This window comes from Terrapene carolina, unplaced genomic scaffold (assembly GCF_002925995.2).
Source record: "Terrapene carolina triunguis isolate 2854851 unplaced genomic scaffold, T_m_triunguis-2.0 Scaffold69, whole genome shotgun sequence".
Taxonomy (NCBI): Eukaryota; Metazoa; Chordata; order Testudines; family Emydidae; genus Terrapene; species Terrapene triunguis.
This window is the reverse complement of record NW_020664420.1, coordinates 152,998-176,102: the sequence shown is the minus strand read 5'-3', so window position 1 is coordinate 176,102 and position 23,105 is coordinate 152,998. Positions and strand designations below refer to the sequence as shown.

The following is a 23,105-nucleotide window of genomic DNA, read 5'->3' as shown; positions in this document are numbered from 1 at the left end:
GGGGGGGGGAATAATTAAAAAACAGATAGTCAGTGGGACGAAGGTACGTAGACCTAAGGAACGATAGCAGACAGTAAACTAGACATAAGCTTGCAAGCTGACTTGCAGCCCAAAAGAACCAATATAGTTCAGGGCCACACATGCACAAGTTACAGCTGTCCTTTAAAAGGTACTGGTGTAACTGCACATAGAACACTATATCCAGTTTTGAGTAACTAAAGTATCAGAATGATATTAGCAAATGGTTAAGGGCCTGGAAGGACTCATTTATGAAGAAAGATTAATGTAAGTAAATATATTCAGCTTGATCAAATAACAACTAACATAGGCTGAATATGATAGTCCACAAGATTTTGGACGTGGAAATACTTAGAATGAAGAGAAAACCCTCAGGGTGATCCAAGAAGTAATGGAATGAAAGTGAGCAATGGGAAATTTAGGCTGATAATCAGGAAATAAATCCTTAAGAATATTCATAATAGTTCACATTTATATAACACTTTACATCTTCAAAATGCTTTGCAAATATTAACTAATTAATGTATTAGCCTTCCCTTAGGTGAAATGAAACTTTCAACTCCCGAATCCCTAAAAAGCTAAGTTTGAAAAAGCACTGGAAAACACAGAGTAGGGAACAATATGCCCCTGGCTGAAAGTATGGACTAGATGCCCTACATGGACTTTTTCCCATCTCTAGTTTTTACCATTCTTATACAGAAGGGAAAGGGCTGAGCATGCCATACAATATTACATGAAAGCCAGATTCACTACAGTGACATACCACTGGTTGTTTCCTTTCTCTAGACACAGAGAGATCTATATACCTAGGAAAAAGGCAAAAACGGAGACTTAAAAGATGGTTAGATAAGTGAGGTGGCCAGCATAACAGAGGAGAACCTAATGGACGGCTTTGTTTTCTGGCCTAAAGGCAAGAATATTCAGAAGAGTCATTTCTGCAGTCCAATGCCTCTTAACTAGACAAGCTGTTGGATTTTAGTATATACTGACATAGCTGCTGGTGACACCAACATACACTATTTACTGTTGCAAAGACACAGAACTGGAGGATTGCCTTGTCTGTTTGAAGTCAAGCAATATTCTTGCTGCTAGAGCTAAAAAAGTTCTGCTAAAAGGCACAGAAACACGTATTGTATCGAAATACTGAAGGAAAAATTAAGAAGCATCAACAGAAATCACTGTATATAAGAGAAAATCAACAAGGAAGTAATGTCAGCAACTGTACAAGCAGAGCCAGTTCACTCAGTAGCACAAATGTCACTTTTCCCGAGAGTTATGGAAGGACCTAAGACTCGGTAATGCAACCAAGTAAATGCAGCCATGCCATCACAGGGAGAAGGGAAGCTAGGTAATTTAGAAAGGTTACTCTCCACTTTAGCTGAGGCCTCCAAACTCAATACAGTTTATAATATTATTGGTTAATGAGAGTAGTAAGGTCATTCTGAAATGGTCTTGCAGAAGCTAGATGTTCAGAGGGGAAACAATCTGAATACACCCTGAGGTTTTGCCATTGACAGAGAAAAAAGAGAAGGGGCCTTTTCAACAGGCACCAAACGAAGCAGATTGCTTGGGTTCACTAGTTACTCATTTCAGCCTCACTCAAACAAAAGTCTGAGGAATTTAGCAATGAAGAGAGTAGTTATCAGTGGTTCAGTCAAGCTGGAAGGGCATATCAAGTGGGGTCCCGCAGGGATCAGTTCTTGGTCCGGTTCTGTTCAGTATCTTCATCAATGGTTGAGATAGTACACTTATAAAGTTTGCAGACAATACCAACCTGGGAGGGGTTTGGAGGATAGCATTAAAATTCAAAATGATCTGGACAAACTGGAGAAATGGTGTGAAGTAAATAGGAGGAAATTCAATACGGACAATTGCAAAGTACTCCACTTAGGAAGGAACAATCAGTTGCACACATACAAAATGGGAAATGACTGCCTAGGAAAGGGATCTGGGGGTCATAGTGGATCACAAGCTCAATATGAGTCAGCAATGTAACACTGTTGCAAAAAAAGCAAACATAGTTCTGGGATGTATTAGCAGGAGTGTTGTAAACAAGACACAAGAGGTAATTCTTCCGCTCTACTCCACGTTGATTAAGGGCAGGTCTACACTTACTTCCTGGTCCGGCCGTAAGCAATCGATCTTCTGGGATCGATTTATCGCATCTTGTCTAGACACGATAAATCAATCCCGGATCGATCCCAGAAGTGCTCGCCGTCGACGCCAGTATTCCAGCTCAGCGAGAGGAGTACGCGGCATCGACGGGGGAGCCTGCCTGCCGCGTCTGGACCCGCGGTAAGTTCGAACTAAGGTACTTCGAATTCAGCTACGTTATTAACGTAGCTGAATTTGCGTACCTTAGTTCGAAGTGGGGGGTTAGTGTGGACCAGGCCTAGGTCTCAACTGGAGTATTGTGTTCAGTTCTGGGCACCACATTTCAGGAAAGATGTGGACAAATTGGAGGAAGTCCAGAGAAGAGCAACAAAATGATTTAAGGTTTAGAAAACATGACCTATGAGGGAAGATTGAAAAAAATGGGTCTGTATAGTCTGGAGAAGAGAAGACTGAGAGGGGCCCTGATAACAGTTTTCAAGTACATAAAAGATTGTTACAAGGAGGAGAGAGTAAATTGTTCTCCTTAATCTTTGAGAATAGGACAAGAAGCAATGCGCTTAAACTGTTGGATATTAGGAAAAACTTCCTAACTGTCAGAGTGGTTAAGCACTGGAATAAATTGCCCAGGGAGGTTGTGGAATCTCCATCGTTGGAGATTTTTAAGAGCAGGTTAGACCTGTCAGGGATGGTCTAGAGTGCAGGAGACTGGGTTAGATGACCTCTCGAGGTCTCTTTCAGTCCTAAAATTCTCTGATTCTAAGACTAAGATTAGGGGCACGTCTACACTACTGCTTCAGTCGATCTAACTTATGTCACTCAGGGGTGTGAAAAAGATATCCCCTGAGCAACACAAGTTACAGTGACCTAAGCGCTGTCCGCACGGCACTGTGTCAGCTGGATACGCTCGCCTGCCGACACAGGTGGAGTAATTATGCCGACAGGAGAGTGCTCTCCCGTCAGCATACAGTGTCTTCATCAGACACGGTGCAGGCTGTGCCGATGTAGCGCTTCTAGTGTAGACCTGCCAATAAGACTGCTCTGGAAATTGATGCAACAGTTATATGTGGGAGTGGAAACACTATCAGGATGATGTGCAGGGTCTCCAGATATATTCTGTGGACCCAGGTGTGAAGGGCACATGCATGGGGATCATTACTACTAATTATTTGTATTACAACAGAGCCCAGAAGCCCCAGCCAAGATTGAAACTCCACTGTGCTAGTGATGTACCAGAAAGACAGTCCCTCTCCCAAAGAATTTACAGTTCACACAGACAAAAGGGGGGAGAACATTAGTACAAGTTTTAAAATTTACCAGTTAAAAAGCTGCCACATGAATGTGGTTCTGTGTACACTAACCAAGCCTGGCCAATAACACCACACACAAATATGTAGTTCTAAGCACAATCAAATCTCATGCCTCAGGATGTCATCTGATTGTTTTCCTTCCCCGTCCCCAGAGAGCACTGTTCAGCTGGGTAAGTGCACTGTGGCAGGAGATCAAGAGTTTGCCTTCCATTGAAGCATAAGGTACTGGCCACTGCCCAGGAAAGATTCCAGACTTGATGGATTGAAGGTCTGAGCCTGCAGGGCAAATCCCATATTCCAATAGGGGATTATGTCTGGAAGAAATATCTATATCCTCGGTTTTATTTTTGCTTAGAAATATGTTATCTGTCCCTAATGAAAGACTAAAATCTGAAGCAAAGGAAGTCAGTGTGTGCCACTGGACCAGTTCAGTTACAGCTGGCATGAACTAGTGGTGGTGAGCATGGAGGGAGATAGGAAGCAGGCAACTAGGACAGAGACAAGAACCTTGCAGATTCCATACACGGATGTAACTAGAAAATGGAGCTTAAGTGCGTGTGTGTTAAAGGAGCCCAAACATGTAACAGAGGGATGCCAATTAAAAAGGTACTAAAAACAGAAGACTTCAACTTCAGTGATTAGTGCTAGGTAATTTGCCTTGTGATAAACAAGCTATCCAACTCAGTAAATAGACACAAGGCCGTTCTACAGCCTGAAAGCTCTTTTCTTAACTTTTTCTGGTGCCACAATAAACGCCAAAGCAGTAAGTCAAACTTTGCCATGCATCTCCATGTCCTAGGTTCCAGCATCTTCATGAGACGTTTCCTCAAAAGGGCTGTGTGGGGGCAGATAACTTCTTCAATTGCCAGGCCAACAGAGACAGCATGTAATTTTCCTAACTGAAGCAGAATGAGAGGGATGAGGGGAGAAGCCGGGATTTTTTGGAGGAAGATGTATGTGGATAGGAAGATAATTCCTGGGAAGACCCTTATCACAGAAAAGAAATCCTCCAAATAATGTGAAAAATCTCAATTTCACTACTGCGGTACTTCTAGAACAAAAGAAAAGAAAGAATGATGGTTAAAAATAAATAAAAAGGAAAACCATCAGTGAAAATTGCTCCTGAAACTTTGCAGAAATTTTTACGGCTTTCTCTTGCTTAAATTGATTGGTGTAGCGATGTTATAAAATGACTATTAGGATTCATTGTGCACAACAGAAAGTGCTGAAATGTCAGCCGACTATACAGCAAAAGTAATGGGTCCTGAACCCCGGTTAGTCAAAAATGATTTTGTTTCAAATTAGAAATTGATTTTTTTGGACACAAGCCCTTTACAGGCTTCCAACTTTTGTAGCTGTGCCTTGGAAGAGATTAACCTCAGCCACTGTTTGGGTCCAGTCTGATGATACCCTTTCAAAAGTTTCTTCACAGGGTCTGCTTTTTAATGTTGGTACGGTCTTAACCAATAATACAAGCTATTTGTTCCTTTGAGAACTGCACCACATTTTTTCTCATTTTGCCTTTTTTATATTTTTATGCTGACACAAACTGGTTGACAAGTTCAAAAAAAAAACCAAAAAACCAGCTCATAATTGAACGAAAGGTTGTGTTAGGCTCTGCAGTGAAACCGCCAAACTGCTTCTATTTTCCCCCTCCCCTTCCCAAACAGACAGCTTTCGCCACATCGTAAGTGGAGATGCTAAGCGAAGAGCAGGATAGATTCTAGTTGCACAAACATCCTTGTGTGGCGAAATATCAGGTTGTGATGGTGGTAGCCATTACTCGGGGAGGAAGAGAATGTGAAGATTACATCACAAAAAGCAAACCCCATCAAGCTTATTCTCTGTTTGCTGGAAAAGCAAAAAATTGCTGAAGTAATTCTTTCTGGGAATAAAGGACTGGGGTTTTTTTTTTTGTCCCATGTTAGGAACTCCAACAAAATCGCTTGCTGTTTGCTGGGCTTTCTACATCTTCTGTTATATTTATTATAGCTACATTTTGGTTGTTTTAAGCAATTTATAATCCTCTCCCTCTTCCTTGGGATCTAACTGAACCACACATGAATACATGCCTATAATTACTAAATGCCATACGCAAACTCACATTACAAGACAGCATATGCTTCATCTTACCTCTTCTAGACCTGCCGGTTTCCTTCTTTCCATGCATCCACATGGCTCCTTCTTCCACGTTTGCACTAAAGCCAACTGTTCTCCTTCCCAAGCTGCTCCCTCCACTGCTCCCTGGTGTTTTGGACGCTTTGCCTAGTGCCGGTGTTTTGGGAAGGCAATCTTCATACTTAAACACTGGAAAGCTGGAAGGGGTGAAAGGTCACGAGCTGTTAACATGTTGCACATTATCACTGCACTGTTCGTGCAATTTGTCTTGAAGCAGCAATATTCTAGTTGTGCTGTGGCTTCGTTTATTTTCTCTAGCATTTTAATGCCCGAGCATGCTGGGTAGGGATCAAAGTGTTAGCAAGTTACTTTAAATGGGAGACTCCAGGGAATTCCCAGGCTCTCAACAACACAAAACATTTCACAACATGCACTTATGAAGTGAGGTTTTTACCCACGAAAGCTTATGCCCAAATAAATCTGTTAGTCTTTAAGGTGCCACCAGACTCCTTGTTGTTTTTGTAGATACAGACTAACACGGCTACCCCCTGATACTTGACATATCTGACTCAGAAACTTACATGGAGATTTATCTCCCTGCTTATAGCTAAATGGATTCTTTACAGGTGTTTCTATGAGAGAGACAAGGTTGGTGAGGCAATATCTTTTATTGGACCAACTTCTGCTAGTGAAAGAGACAAGCTTTCAAACTTACACACAGCTCTTCTTAAGTGTCAGGGTACATGCTTTTCTCTGCAGCCATGTGGGCTGGAAACAGACTCTTTTTAACAAAAACTGAGATTCTCATGTAATCACTTGACTCCAGGAGCTAGGACACACTCCATATTTAAGGAAAATACCAAACATCCTGAGACTTATGATCGAATTGCAAGTGTTCTATGCCATTATCTAAATCATCATCAATGATTTAGATAATGGCATAGAGAGTACACTTATAAAGTTTGCAGACAACACTAAACTGGCAGGGGTTGCAAATGCTTTGGAGGATAGGATTATAATTCAAAATGATCTGGACAAACTGAAGAAATACTCTAAAGTAAATAGGATGAAATTCAATAAGGACAAATGCAAAGTACTCCACTTAGGAAGGAATAGTCAATTGCACACATACAAAATGGGAAATGACTGCCGAGGAAGGAGTACTGCGGAAAGGGATCTGGGTGGCATAGTGGACCACAAGCTAAATATGAGTCAACAGTGTAAGACTGTTGCAAAAAAAGCAAACATCATTCTGGGATGTATTAGCAGGAGTGTTGTAAGCAAGACACGAGAAATAATTCTTCAGCTCTACTCCGTGCTGATTAGGTCTCAACTGGAGTAGTGTGTCCAGTTCTGGGCACCACATTTCAGGAAAGATGTGGACAAATTGGAGAAAGTCCAGAGAAGAGCAACAAAAATTATTGAAGTCTAGAAAAAATGACCTATGAGAGAAGATTGAAAAAAATTAGGTTTGTTTAGTCTGGAAAAGAGAAGACTGAGAGGGGACCTGATAACAGTTTTCAAGTACATAAAAGGTTGTTGCAAGAAGGAGGGAGAAAAATTGTTCTTCTTAACCTCTGAGGCTAGAACAAGAAGCAATGGGCTTAAATTGCAGCAAGGGAGGTTTAGGTTGGACACTAGAAAAAACTTCCTAACTGTCAGGGTGGTTAAGCCCTGGAATAAATTGCCTAGGGAGGTTGTGTAATCTCTATCATTGGAGATTTTTAAGAGCTGGGTAGACAAACACCTGTCAGGGGTGGTTAGATAATACTTAAGTCCTGCCATGAGTGCAGGGGACTGGACTAGATGACCTCTCGAGGTCCCTTCCAGTCCTATGATTCTATAAGGGAGCTGGGAAGCAAACCACCTGTCAGGGGAACAAGTCTGGGAACAGGAGGGAAGCTGGGGCCAGGAAGAAAAGGTGTGGAGTGTTTGACGTAGAAGGTGCAGGTGTCTTGGTAAAGTCAGGGCTCTTGGCAATAGAAGGGATGAAGCATGGAGAGTAGGGGATGAAAAGTCTGTGGAGGTTGTTGAGCAATGGCTGAGAGAAGAGAGTTCTGACTGAAGGAGCAAGTGACTGGGAGCTCCAGGAACCTCATTAGCTCTGCAGGGCTGAGTTGCATGGGGTGGAGCTGGAGAAACAGAAATTCATGGTTTGAGCTAGGGAGGAAAAGGTGGCATTGAGGTTCATGGAGCAAGTATTACTGTAGTCGCCACAGACACATGCAATTATGAAAGGAATCATGGGAAAGGAGATGTCCAGGAGATCACCTCTCCATTATTAAGAGGTGGTACACACTGCACAAGTGTATCAGAACCTCTGCCATACGACCTCTGTGTGGGCAAATATGCTTTGAACAGATACTACAGAAATGGGAATATCATAAGAAATGTAACCACCTCTGCACCATTCCCCTTGGTGAAATTAGTGTGCATGCTTTCACCTTTTGCCTTGCCTATTGAAGGTCCTTTCTCGATAGCCCTCTGAAGAACCAATTCTCCTCTGTCACCCAATCATTTCCAACTTCTGCCCTCAGTGAAAAGCCTACTGCCTGTGATGGGGATGCCCACCAGGTGTAGCTGATTAGACCTGTGATTGACACAAAGTAAACAATTTGGAATATGATGCATATGAAGGAATAGAATTCAGCGTATCTCCTCATACCTCTGCAGTGCTCGCAGATGTAAAAAAATCGGGAAAAATCTTATGATTAAGTCAATAGAATACACACACACAGAAGATCTGTCGAGTATATAAGTGCCGTTTTACACAGACACCCCAAAGAATGTACACTTCAATAGTTTGGGATACAGTTTCTATGAAATAGGCTATGCAAAATGAACTTGAACAATATTTGCACGTAAAAGATTATGCTACTGAATATAGCGTCCGCTAGGAAAAAAGGTGGATCTCTGATGTTTCCATCAGAAAATGATATCTACATTAAAAGTCTCAAAATCAATGCGCTGTCCCAGTCATTGTTTAATAGGGCCCCCTGTGTCTGTTGGACAATTAGTTCTACTCCTGTATTATTAATGCAGAACGTGATGTAATGGCTCCTGACCTATAATCACTAGCTGAAGTGGTGGCTAAAACGTCTCTGAATAACCTCCATTTACTTTAGGGCTTCTAACTACATGACCGCTAATAATGTTGCACAGTGGCTATTAAAATGTATGGCAGACTAAATTAGTATCTTATTCGAATTACAGGAAATTAATCTACTAATTCCTGCAACGTACAGTGTAGAAAGGGGTGGATTAGAACCCTAACTACTGATGACAGGGCCTGAAAGACTCACTGGTTAAAAAGGTCTTTACAAAAATATAGGATTATAGAGATATTTTCCCCTCGTGCTTCTGCACGATTAAGAGCATTTAAAGATATTTAAGGTGGCAGCCGTTATTTGGATGTTTTCTGGGTTTTTTAAATACATTTAATTAGAACCTACAAATCTTTTCTGAAGACAGTTACCCTTGAGTTGTAAATGACTGGGAGAAGGTTACTTTGCTGGCACAGTGAGGTACTCTTTACATGGTGAGGTTATACCTAGAATACCGAGTTGGGTTTGGGTAACACTGCCAGAGAGAATTCAGAGAAGAGAAACAAAAAGGATTAGGAGGTTGAAAAGGTTAATACAAAGAAACAATAAAATGCTTATATAATAGCTTGGCTAAACAATGAATTGGGGTTTATTCCTTCAGTCTTTAAAGGAATTCCTTTAGTCTTTAAAGTTTTGCTTGAGTAAGGACTGCAGAATCAGACCCTAAAAAGGGACACACTGAACATCTATTTGAAAGGATGTAACCTCCAAGGAGGAAGGGGAAGAGTGGTACAAGATAATACTAATAAGGAGCAATGTACTGAAATGAAACAAAGAGGATGTTCGGAAGAACTAACCCGTGACAGAGTTCCATGAGGCAGTGGAATGATCTGCCAAAGGAAGTGATGAAAGCCCCATACCTTAGGAAATTTCAAACTAGAAAATATACCAACGGGAACAATCCTGCCCTGGCAGGGAGACTGACTAACTGACCTAATGGGTCCTTATCTATTTCCAGTTTATATGATACATCAATACATTCAAGTGTAGCTTGATTAATATGACTTTGTACAGGACATGGTCATCTTCAGTGAGCTTTATCATTACTACCTGAAACAGGATCACTGAGAAGAATGGCAAAAGAGGTTAAGGTACCTACTAACCCACAGACTAATGCCGGAGCAGCCAACAAATTCTACCAAAAGAGGAAGAGGCTCTCTCTCTCATTTCTCATCTCCTAGCTTATGAATGCCTAAACTCTTCAAGAATAATAGGGAACACGCCCTGAACTTTTTTCCATTTTGGCTATGCCTCATATCGTGATATCCCTGCTGAGCTTGAATGGCAAATTTTAAATGTCATTCAGGACCCACTGAATACTGCTAGTATTTGCATTCCTTAAAAAATAAAAAAAAATAAAAATAAAAAAAAAAAACATTAACCTTTTGTTTTATTGAATTAAAATGCCATGGAAATGCTGATGTAGCCTTCAGAGACCGAAATACTTTTACAAAGAAGAATAGCTGTCATTTATTAGACACAAAGAACAATTACTTGATAGGATGCTTTCTGACAAAAAGCAGATTGGTATTCTCATCATAGAAAAGGCATTGTAAAAAAAAAAAAAAAAAAAACCCTAGCACAGACCTCTGAGACTTGAATAATTTAAAGCTGCATTTGGTGCAATTTAAATTTTTCTTTAGGGAGGCAAAGTTAAATACCTTTAATTTGTTCTAATTATTTCAAATTTGCAAGTTAATTATGGCTGATCATTAAATAACAAAAAGGACTATCGTCTCCGTAGAGTTTTACCTCCTACCCTCTGCATTACTTAAGCTAGATTTTAGTATGCATGAATTAACTTTCTAAATAATCACACGGTTTGACTAAATGGCTCAGTAAAATGAGCTCTGATCCTCAGAATAAGCATTAATGGACATTAGAAAGGCTATTGGGACCCATGTTACTTACATTATAAGTATTTTTAATGGGGTCTTATTTACTAATCTTTATGTACTGTTCAAGTTAGGGCACCATATAGATACATTATTCTGCTTTAATAGAGGAAAGTCACTTCTTCAACACACTAAAATAAATGTCCATTTAGAGCCAACTAAATTCAGTTTTAAATAAATGCAAGGAACCTATGATAGAATTTAACTTGTTTTAGCTGCTCACGCTGATGAATCAATCTAACACAATGCTAGCCTTGCTCTCCAAATGGAATTTTACAGATCTGTTGATGTGCTAAGCTACCCAAGCAGCAAAGAAGCTCTGATCCTAGCAGCAGAACAGCACTAACTATAAACCTTTTGGGTGTAAGCAGGCTGAATCTGTTTCCTGTTCTATAGCCAGTGTTCAACTGACTGGTTCCCAGCCATCGATTTTGGAGTCTCACCTTCTACCGAACTCTGACCTATATACACATTTTCCACGGCAGATCAGCTGTAGCCAGAGAACACAAGATTACATCAGGACCAGTCAGAAACCCACAAATGGGAGGCAATTCATGCCTCCAATATCTATGTTCAACAGATGGCTACCGTAATGTTACCCTGTTGAGTCCTGGGCTTGGGAGTTTAGCCATCAGTAAAGTAACAGATTGCACTGGTGAGTATGTTCCAAAAGCAAACTTTGCAGTAATGTTATTTTTCCACTCTGCAATTTCTATTTTTTAAAAAAAACCCACCAACAACTTTATTAATGGTGCCAGGGTGCAATTTGCTGCAATTACAATCTGGCCAAGAACGTGTAACATTTAATGGTGCAAGACTGGTGATCAGCACAAGCAATACATGTTTGATGTTGGAATCCCCTTAACCATTAAGGAAACTTAGCGATTCCCAGGGGGATACACCTTAGACATGGGAGTTGGATGCCTAAATACCTTTAAAACTTTAGCCCTAAGTGACTTGCAGAAGTCTGTGGTGAATCAGGGCATTGAGTCCAGGTCTCAAGTCTTAGACTAGTGTCCCAACCACTGAACCATCCGGCCTCTCACGTGCTGCTAGGTCATGCCCACTCTCTGTCCAGAAGTAGCAAAAGGGTGGGCAGCAGAGGCTGAGAGGGAGAATGGGGGTAAATACTTCCATGCATGAAACCAGAGCAGTTCTGTGCTGGAGAGCAGGATAGCTAAAAACAAGTGGGTGAGACTAATGATACTGGTCATTCATTCATGCAGGAGATGGTATTCTTAATAGAGGCCTAGGAAGCACTAGAGGGAACTGTTTTGGAATACGGGGTGGATCAAACATTGCAGGTGGAGGGGAAGTGCACAAAAGGAACATACTCGATGCAGTTTATTGATGGTCAGTATGACCTCCCTTGTGTTCCTAAGGACTAAAGCAATCTGTTCATGAGTAGATTAACCGCATCAAAAACATGCTGTTAAAAACCTTGACGCTTTTTACCACAGAAACAGAAAAGTGTTTGAAAAAAATCTAAACTTAACTTTCTTGTTCTTTAAAAGATAGAAAAAACTGGCTCTGGCAGAGACCTTGAAGACCACACTTAAGCCTAAAGTGAGTTTTCATGGACAAATTATAAAACCTAGCATTTAGGTGTGACGGGTTGGATCACAGAAACCCCCTTGGGAGCTGCCACCCAATGTGCCAAGACTACCCCTGCTTCTGTTTTCCCTACCAGCTCAGGACCCCAGCACCCTGTCTTGCTGTGTCAGACACTCCTGTCTGGCTCCAACACAGACCAAGGGTCTGAATCACTTGTCCCAAAGCTGCAAGTGTACCCAAAAACAGCTCACAGGAGTGTGCTTGTCTTTAGCACTCAGATGCCCAACTCCCGATGGGGTCTAAACCCAGATACATCCGTTTTACCCTGCATAAAGCTTATGCAGGGCAAACTCATAAATTGTTCGCCCTCTATAACACTGATAGAGAGATATGCACAGTTGTTTGCTCCCCCAGGTATTAATACATACTCTGAGTAAATTACTAAATAAAAAGTGATTTTATTAAATACAGACAGTAGGATTTAAGTGGTTCAAAGTAGTAACAGACAGAACAAAGTAAGTCACAAGCAAAATAAAATAAAATGCGCAAATCTATGCCTAATCAAACTAAATACAGATAATCTCACCCTCAGAGATGCTTCAGTAAATTTTTCTCAGACTGGACACCTTCCAGGCCTGGGCACAATTCTTTCCCCTGGTACAGCTCTTGTTCCAGCTTAGGTGTTAGCTAGGGGTTTCTCCATGATGGCTCCTCTCTCTCTCTGTTCTCTTCCACCCCTTTATATATCTTTTGCATAAGGCGGGAACTCTTTGTCCCTCTGGGTTTTCACCCCCCCTCACTGGAAAAGCACCAGGTTAAAGATGGATTCCAGTTCAGGTGACATGATCACATGTCACTGCAAGACTTCATTACTCACTTGCCAGCACACACATATACAGGAAGACTCACAGGTAAACACAGTCATCTGCAGACAATGGTCCTTGTTAATGGGAGTCATCAAGATTCCAAACCATCATTAATGGCCCACACTTTACATAATTACAATAGGCCCTCAGAGTTATGTTTTATATTTCTAGTTTTAGATGCAAGAGTGGTACATTTCTACAAATAGGATGATCACACTCAGTAGATTATGAGCTTTGTAATGATACCTTACAAGAGACCTTTTGCATGAAGCATATCCCAATTACCTTACATTCACTTATATTTTTATAAAACCATATAGACTGCACAACGTCACATTAGGCATTTATGTAAGACGCATGGACGTGCTAATGACATGGGTGGGATCCAATGGCGGTTACAAAGAGGCAGGCATCCGCCTCCTAGAAATGCACCCTCACCTCTATAGCTCAAGCCCTTCTTTTTTCTCAGGCTTTTCCTCTAGGGCAGGGGCTGAGTATTTGTAGGGGGAGAAAGGAGTCATTATCCTGATCATTTTGTAACTGGATATTTTGTAAGTTAATAGAAATCTAAATTAAAATAGCATCAGATCTTCTAAAAAGTAAGTTTTCCCCAGAAAAAAAATCACTCTAGGTATCAATCACAGGCGCCGGCTTCTAATTTTCCCCAGGAGTGCTCAACCCCCACTCAGCCCCAGGCCTCGCCCCCAATCCACCCCTTCCCCCAAGGCACCACCCCACTCCCTGCCTCTCCCTGCCCTCGCCCCGCCCCCTCCCCTTAGCGCACCCCATCCCTGCTCCTCACCCTCCCTCCCAGCACCTCCTGCATGCCGCAGAACAGCTCATCCGCGGTGGGCGGGAGGCGCTAGGAGGGAGGGAGGGGGAGAAGTTGATCAGCAGAGGCTGCAGGCGGGCGGGATTGGGGGTTGGGAGTGGAGCTTGGCTGCCGGTGGGTACTAATCACTTACTAATTTTTTTCTGTGGGTGCTGCAGTGCTGGAACACCCACAGAGTCGGCGCCTATGATTTCACTATAACCCGGATTTCAACATTCACATTATGGTGCTTTGAAGAAATGTGCGTCTTCATCTTCACCCTATCTGGATTTTCATTATACCAAGAATTTACAATTAAAAGGTCCTGCTGGATCAGGTACCCAGGATCAAATGTCCACTCCGTTCCACATTTCTGTTGAACTCACTGGCCTCCCGGTATTGTGTTTATTTTAATCACCTCTCCTTCTGGAAGAGGGGTGCTCCAGGCAACATTCTGATCAGATGCTAAATACCCTCCCATATCACATTCTACCAATGTATTGTAATTTAAACCAACGCTTCTCCAGACACTTCTTCACTTGGACCAGCTCCCCGCCAAATTCCTCCAAGGTTTGGTTCTCGGAGAATTTCATTCTATCAATGGGAGCGAAGGGCACTTAGGACCTTGCACGATTATGCCCTTAATTCGTAATGAACCGTGTAAGATTGTATTAGATCATATAAATCATGGATGAAATCCCGGCCCTGTTGAATTTAATCAGAGTTTTGCCACTGACTTAAATGGGGCCAAAAATTCACACCACATACCTAATTAAAGGTAAGAAAGCTAAATGGCTCTTAAAATTATGCAGTTATGTCTTCCCTCCAAAGCCGTGTCCTGGTTTTGCTGTAAGTCATATTTTGACTCCCTCTCAGCCTACCTGGCTGCCCTAAGAAACAATGAAATGATCTTTGATAATTTCTCTCCTTTTCTGCCATCAGAGAGTGAATCCAAAAGAAAATTCCAACACAAAGCTTTTTATACAGTCCTGTAGAAATGACCACAGAAGGCAGGCTGGCAAAGCTTTGGCAGGACAAAATGCTGCAATTGTGTGTTTGGCCTTTTTTATAGAGCAGAGTAGAGCAGCTGTCGTTCTAGCAAGCAGTGCTGTCAGCCTTCACAAAAGAAAGTCATGTAAATGTCAAGTCACAGGTATAAAAACAATCCTTCAATACAGCCTCTGTATATCTGAAAAGCCTGCCTAGCTCTCACCAGTGAAAGCACCATAAGGGATGATGCAAAAGCCTGTTTAGGACAAACAAAGTTTTTGAACTAAATCCAAACTTCTACAGTTGTTGATCAAACAGCGTAACTCTTGTGGATAGGATGAAAACCATACATCTGCATGCCATTTTGGTGCCTTATCCAAGAATCACTTTTAAGTGGTTCTGAGGCAGCCTCATCCACCACCCACCCCTCAAAATGCCATATGCAAACTATTACCTAACCAAACATCCTGGATTGTATTCCAATTCGGTCTTGAAGAAGGTCTCTGAAAACAGTACATCCCCTTATCACCTTGGTCCAAACAGAACAAAGGGCTTTACCATAGTGCTGCTACCATTGCAAACCAAGCTGGTAAAATCATGCTCAAAACGTAGTGAGTCTTTTCAGAACTGGAAGCACCCACCAGCATGGTGCAAGATCCCTTGTTTTCATGCACATTGAGGTAGCAGCTAGTGGCCCCAGCCTGTGGCTGTGTGCTACACACCGTACAAACACAGAACAAAAAGATAGCCTCTATCCCGAAGACCTTACAGTACAAAATGAGACACAACAGATGGATACAACAGACAAACAGGGAGGGGGGCACAAGAAAAGAATGAGACAATTATTAACTGTTTATTGATTAAATAGAAGGGCATGTAGTTACACAAATGGGTAAGGCACAACACTTACTATTGTCCCAGGGCTGCAGTTACTTGCATGCTATTTTGTTTTGAACTCTTAAACATGAAAGAGTTGGTCACATTGTACCTCTTTGGGGCAGGGACCTTCTCTTCGATCTGTGTTTGTACAGTGCCTGGCCCAAGGGATCCTGGCTTTTCTGCACACCATAGTTCATCGTATCTGAAGGATGGAAAAACCAACTGAGGCCCTTTCTTATCCTGCAGAAAATTCTAAGTTATTGGTGTTGTGGTACCATCTGCTAGGCAACAAGGAGACAAAGTACTGTGAAAGGCAGAGAAAGAGGCACTCTTTGTCTCATAGAATCGTAGAATATCAGGGTTGGAAGGGACCTCAGGAGGTCATCTAGTCCAACCCCCTGCTCAAAGCAGGACCAATCCCCAACTAAATCATCCCAGCCAGGGCTTTGTCAAGCCTGACCTTAAAAACCTCTAAGGAAGGAGATTCCACCACCTCCCTAGGTAACCCATTCCAGTGCTTCACAACCCTCCTAGTGAAAAAGTTTTTCCTAATATCCAACCTAAACCTCCCCCACTGCAACTTGAGACCATTACTCCTTGTTCTGTCATCTGCCACCACTGAGAACAGTCTAGATCCATCCTCTTTGGAACACCCTTTCAGGTAGTTGAAAGCAGCTATCAAATCCCCCCTCATTCTTCTCTTCTGCAGACTAAACAATCCCAGTTCCCTCAGCCTCTCCTCATAACTCATGTGCTCCAGCCCCCTAATCATTTTTGTTGCCCTCCGCTGGACTCTTTCCAATTTTTCCACATCCTTCTTGTAGTGTGGGGCCCAAAACTGGACACAGTACTCCAGGTGAGGCCTCACCAATGTCGAATAGAGGGGAACGATCACGTCCCTCGATCTGCTGGCAATGCCCCTACTTATACAGCCCAAAATGCCTTTAGCCTTCTTGGCAACAAGGGCACACTGTCGACTCATATCCAGCTTCTCGTCCACTGTAACCCCTAGGTCCTTTTCTGCAGAACTGCTTCCTAGCCATTCGGTCCCTAGTCTGTAACAGTGCATGGGATTCTTCCGTCCTAAGTGCAGGACTCTGCACTTGTCCTTGTTGAACCTCATCAGGTTTCTTTTGGCCCAATCCTCTAATTTGTCTAGGTCCCTCTGTATCCTATCCCTACCCTCCAGCGTATCTACCACTCCTCCCAGTTTAGTGTCAGTCTCCTCTCCTGAAAGAAGGGAGCCAAGTTTACAGCTCTTTGAACAAGTCCCTCTTTGCGCCTAAATGGGATTAGGAGGGGAAAAACAAACAACAACAAAACAACCCAGGACAAACTCCAAGTAAAGGGGAGGGGAGAGGTGGGACAAGAAACAGGAAGGATCTAGACCAATGCTAAGTACCACCATGCAGTGACCCTGTATTGACTGCAGGTTCCAATGCCAGAAGATGCTTGGAGACAGCCTCCAGTGATTTTATATGCATATGGGATACAGTAAGAGGAGACATGGAGGAAAAAAGCAATAAACATAAAAAGGAGATGTTGATGCTAATGCTTTTGATGGAGTGACAAGAAATAAGGGGATATAACAATACAATGTGAGCTGCAGGCCAGGGTAGATTTGCACAAAGCCTATAGGCAAGCGGCTGCAAACAGAGGGTTTCAAAGAGAGGAGTAACGTGGTCTAATTGTGCAGCAAGGAAATTAGTCTTAGCAGCTGTATTTTAAATGGAGGTGAATGAAATGGATATAAGGGAGGCAGGCCAGAGAGGATTTCACATAGTCAAGGTGATTTTTAAAGTATGTTGTGGAAGAGAAAGCAGCAGCATGCGGCAACAGCCTAGGTGTGTGAGGAGAAGGATAGGGGAAAAGCGTCAAGGCGACGCCTGGGGGTGGGGGCTGGCAAGAAGGGTCATATGTGCCTCCCCAGATGATTTGGGGGGGGCACATTCAGCAGGTAACCTCAGTGGCGAAAGGAGCAGGGACCACCCCCAGCCTGGCCCCAGCCCTTCCATGCAGCTGTGTCTCCTGTCTGGGGTCTGTTGAACAGCTCCGCCAGAGGACAGGGCTGGGGGCGGGGCTAGGGGTGATATAGCCACGTTCTGCTCCTTTCGCCGCTGCGGTTCCCAGCGCAGCAGGAGGACAGAGGTTCCCCCCCCTTCCCCCCAGGCAATGTGGGATGGGGAGGGGACAGGAAGAGCACGGGGGCCCTGGGCTGGGGGTGAGGGGTCATGTGGGGAAGTCACATGCCCCCTTTTAGCTGGTGCCCCCCTTTGTGTCCCTCCCATGAGTCACCCAACAAGTCTGAGTGACAGAGAGGATCATAGTATTGTCAATACCAGAAGCAGAGTTTCAGAAAGAAAAGTGAAGAGCGCGTTTTTTGCCAGATTAGGGTTGATCAGACAGCAAGACAACCAGAGAAGCAAAGGGTAAAAGAGTTACTGGCATAGTGATGATAGCTGAATCTGTGGAGGCGGATGTAGTCATCCAGGGATAATATCTGGGCAAATCAAGAAATGCCTGAATCCTCTCTTTGCAAGAAGAAACTGGTTCAAAACTAGTTCCAAGAGAAATGGTATAAAATAGTGCTGCAAAAAACCCCACATAAAAATATTCTCTCCATAAAAATCTAACGATCATACTGTTTCTAAAATTAGGGCAACCACTAAATGAAAGTTAACCTGAACAATAACTTTAGCTAAACTTCAGGTCACATGCATTAATATAATGAGATGAAGAATATGAAAAGGCCATTCATAATAGAATTCATGAAGTTAGGAATGCCATGCTTAGCTGCCTTATAAGATATAATTAATGATCCTATAAAGTACGAACTCACCCGGCCATCCACAAAACCGTTCTTTACATTGGGTAGGACCAGCAAGCTGCTGCTTCCACAACTACTGCCCTTTGAGAAGCTGAAAAGCCTTTTCCACATGCTGAGCTTTGAACCACTACCCAAATCAGAATGCTATATAACAGCTGGCAACCCAATACACATCTCTCATGATAGACTGGTTATTGGTGAAATGTTAAAGAAAAAGTCATTACCTCTTTCCTATTGCTTCTAATACCCTACATTCCTCTAGATTATTTATAATCCCCACTAAACCCATCCTCTGTTTATAGTCTTTTAACACAATAGAAAAATATAAACTATCTGGAGATCTGCCTTGTTTTGTACCACTCCCAGTCATTTGGTACAACAAAGGAAGTTCTCTCTCCATCAAACGGCCTGATCCCTCATGAAGCCCTGATGCTCAGATTCAAGGTTAAAGGATTAAGGCCTGAAGCACTGAGTACCAGAGGAAAGAAATCCAAATATCAAAAGAAACACAAAAATCAATCCTCTGCACCACAGGGGCAGTGTGAAGAACAAGTCAGCTGGGCTGAATCTAAAATTTTCTCTGTGTGGCTCTCAAAAATTAGCACTGTTATAAATATAATGGGCAGTTTTGCAAAGACAAAGCACCCCTGGAAAACAACAGAGCTCAATTCAAAATATCATTACACTCTGGAAAGTTTTATGTCACCATAATTTTAGTTGCAAATGCATAAAGTCCACTTCAGAGAGAGAGAGAGGTCACATGACGTTATCCTTCTATGAAGTTTGTATATCTACAAGTGACAGAATGTAATATTTAGTACAGTTTGCTTTTTGCTTCAATTCTCTGCATGCTGAAGCGCAGCCAAGGTCACAGGAGGGAGGAAAACGTGGGTTTAGCTTGGTGCAGCTGTGATCATGGCCAGAAATAGCAGGGTATGGAGGATTTCTTGCTTTGATTTTGTAATACCAATGGCTTTTGTTCTTAGTACTGCCCCATCAGTTCAGATTGTAAATGGCTTGATAGTTGCAAGGGTAGGTTCCAAATACAGCGAATTCAAAAGTACCTTCCAGAACTTTTTTGTTTTAATATGATCTGGCTCAACTTTTCCTACTGAAAACTCTTTGGGACACAAGAAAATATACAGTACATTAAAATATTAGTTACTTTAAGAACAATTTTTTAAAAATAAATAGCAATCTATATTAAAACTAATCAAGCCAGGCTTCAAAAGAGGATTGCGATTCATGGAGTGATCTACTAGCTTCTAATGTGTCCTCAAAAGGAGACAACTGCAGGTGTTCTGAAAAGTGTCTTTCCCTGTTCCCAAGTGTCTGCACAGGAAAGAACGCCCAGAAAGCATGGTGAACAAACTTACAAGAGCTAGAGGGAAAACGAGAAATTTAGTCACACCACAAATTCCCAGAACATTTTCAATTTCAATATATGAAGCCGCAAAGCCACGCCTGGAGATTTACCATGCACTATCATTACACACTAACAGATCCAGGCCTTTGGAAAATTCACAAGTGGCTGGTTTTTACTGTATACAAATTACCAGTGACATCCAGTGACCCCTGATCCCACCCTCTTTCCACAAGTGTTCGCTAATTGCAAACTTATTTTACTTTTTGAAGACTACAGCTGTAAACCAAGTTAGCTCCATCTTTCCACTATGGGTACGTCTTCAGTACCCGCTGTATCGGCGGGTAGCAATCGATTTATCCGGGATTGCTCGTTAAGACGCGATATATCGATCCGCGAACGCGCTCACTGTTGACTCCGGTAGCGCAGTCGACGGGGGAGCCGCGGCCGTCGATCCCGCGCCGTCTGGACCCCAGGTAATTCGATCCAAGATACTTCGACTTCAGCTACGCTATTCGCGTAGCTGAAGTTGCGTATCTTGGATCGACCCCCCCCGTGTAGACCAGCCTTAAGACTGACTAAGCTGCCTCCCCCTACATCCTATGGCGTGCCCACCCATAGGCTTCCTGTTCAGGTTAGTTTGGAGTGCTGAATATGGCATACGTCATCCTAAGAAGAGATCAGATACAGTTCAGATAAGAGCAGGATAGAAAACTGCTGTAGTTCAAAGTAAACCTGCGGTTATCAAAGAAACCAGTGCAAGTGGAAATGAAGCTTTAGACTCCCCGGACTAACAAACATTGTTGGCTGGTAAAAAAAACAAAAAAACTCACAGAAATCTTGAAATAAACTTTTGGTCACCAACTATTTCTGCTATTCTTTAAGCCTCTCTGGGTATATCTACACTGCAAAAGAAAACATCTGCAACAGCGAGTCTCAAAGCCCAGGTTTATAGACTCGGGCTTGTGCTGTGGCGCTAAAAATAGACATTCCTGGTTTGGCTCTGAAACCTGGTGAAGGGGATGAGTCTCAGAGCCTGAGCAGGAACATCTACACTGCTATTTTTAGTGCCGTAGCATGAGCCCGAGCCGGCAGATCCGGGCTCTGAGACTCGCTGATGTGGGTTTTGTTTTGTTATTTTGCAGTGCAGCTGTACCCTGGCCTAGGTGGCCGTAATGAAGTACAAATGTGCAGAAAATTCGGTATATAGTCTCCTGTTCTGTAACAATGGACTAGGGCAGATATCTGTTGGGGAGATGCTGTGGTTATATTTATTACTCAGAGATGTGTCTCTGCAGCTAATTCAGCATTTGCACTTCTTGCAGATACGTCAAGTACATTTTTATTGACCAAATAAGTTCTCTCTGAGTTTCCCAGCTGATTATGCTACCAACTTCAGTGTAAAATAATCTGCCACAGAGAGAGAAAGCCTGGGTGTTAAAATGGACACTAACAACTGGGCAAGCAGTTTCCAGCTCCCCAAAGTAAAAAAGATTCTATAAGCCATTTGCAAGCACAGTTGATTTCTGTCTGTTTTAATGCTGTCAATCTGCCAGTTTTAAAAATATTCAGGAGGAGAAGAAAAAAAATCCAAGCCAGCTGCATTCAGTTAATGCATAAGTTGCCTAAGTGGCACATCGGGTTATTAAACGCACCTCTAGAGAGCAGGGAACAACTCATAAATGAATTGGAATTTGGTGGTCTTAGTCAAACACTGAACATTCTGGCACGATTGGCAGTTTCTTCTCTAGAGACTCCAGACTGGAATAGCAGGAGGTGATGCATGTCGTGATTGAGGAGAATTGACAGATGGCCCCAGGTGTGAAATAACAGGGGTGCTGCCGTTTGCTACTGAGATGCACTGGCAAAGCTATACTGATGGGAGTCCTTGAGGACTGGAAAAGCTGGGGTGCTGCAGGTTAGGACAGAAGTGTATTTGCATAATTGTGAGGTTTGATTTTTTTTTCCAAAGAGTGTGTGAAATAAATCACATGCCTGGAACAGCAGGAAGGGCTGCAAGCCATTCTTTTGCATTTATATATAATTGTCTTGAATATTTGGACACATCGGTACAGCTAGCACAAGATACATAACAATTCAAACAATCCTAAAAAAATAGAGTCAATAATATGTATTTAACAAGGAGCAAAGATAACTGTCACCTTCTCTCATAAAATAATAAAAAAGTTATACCGTAAACATAAAATCTTCTAAAAGACCCTTGATAGTGTTCCCTCCTGGAACTATCACCATAACAACGAACATTTCAATAGAGGGAAAGTGCTATTAAATTCTGCGTTTGATATTTCCAGCTAACTAAAAATATAAGAGGGAAAAACACACAAGGGTGAGCTAGATCCACACACACAAATGAGAAGAGTGTTTGATGAAATAAGTGGTTGCAAATTACATCTGGAAAATCTCTAGTACTGGAGGGAAAAAATCCTGTAACAGGCACTGTCCATTCAAAGGGTGCCTTTATATAACAAACGTATTTGATACTAATTTTCTCAAATGTTCCTATATGAAACATGTTCAGGTGAGGGTTGAGGTAGGCTGGCAGAGTTGCGTGAAGTCCCAGAAATGGATTAGCAGAGGGTGCTATAGGGAAGAAAGGAACAAGGTGCATTGACAGAGATGCTGAAGGGACAAAGCAATACAACAGCAAGGAATGCTATAGGTTAGCATTTAAGCACGCAGAAGAGTTAAAAGGAGGGGTACTTGCACAGCATCTCACTGAACTATATCTGGCTCTAGTCAGAACTATTAGACAGCCCTCATTTCCATGGTGTACTATATTCATATTCAGATCAAACAAAGGGGAAAGTGGTGGATTGTTTTAAAATTCCATTCTCCCCGATGCAGTTATCAGGAGTATGCACAAAAGCAGGTGCCATGTGAACAGATCCTCCTGAATGAGCAAGGAGTGGGTACTTGAGCATGTACGAGGCATCGGCACCTGAGAGATGGGAAATGCGTTTTAAAAAGCTGTTTTATGCTAATCAAATAGAGTAGGTTATGCTTTTATTTTTGAATATTTTAAAGCATCTTACACCCTGGGGCAGACTTGAAAAGAAATTCTACAAACCGAACTTGCCTCTAATTTTAGAAGTTATACATCTTTTGCTGAAGATCTATCCTGGACTCACCCATGTGCACACCAAGCTAGTGAAAACTATCCCCAATAAAGCCCTGCTCCCATGGCTGTGCCTGAGAGAACTGGAGATCCTGCAACGGCAGATACTGCAGCTGCCTAGA

The 23,105-nt window shown here is 42.4% G+C and overlaps 1 protein-coding gene across 1 annotated transcript in view; it reads right to left on the bottom strand.

The window, feature by feature from the left end:
- KIAA1328 (KIAA1328 ortholog) overlaps positions 1 to 23,105 on the bottom strand; it is a gene marked incomplete at its 5' end in the record, with an annotated part of 149,770 nt that overhangs the window by 47,170 nt on the left and 79,495 nt on the right. Inside the window, one exon of the mRNA XM_026649214.2 lies at positions 5,574 to 5,755. Within this exon, the coding sequence (XP_026504999.2) occupies positions 5,574 to 5,755 (182 nt within the window). The remainder of the gene's footprint in view (positions 1 to 5,573; positions 5,756 to 23,105) is intronic.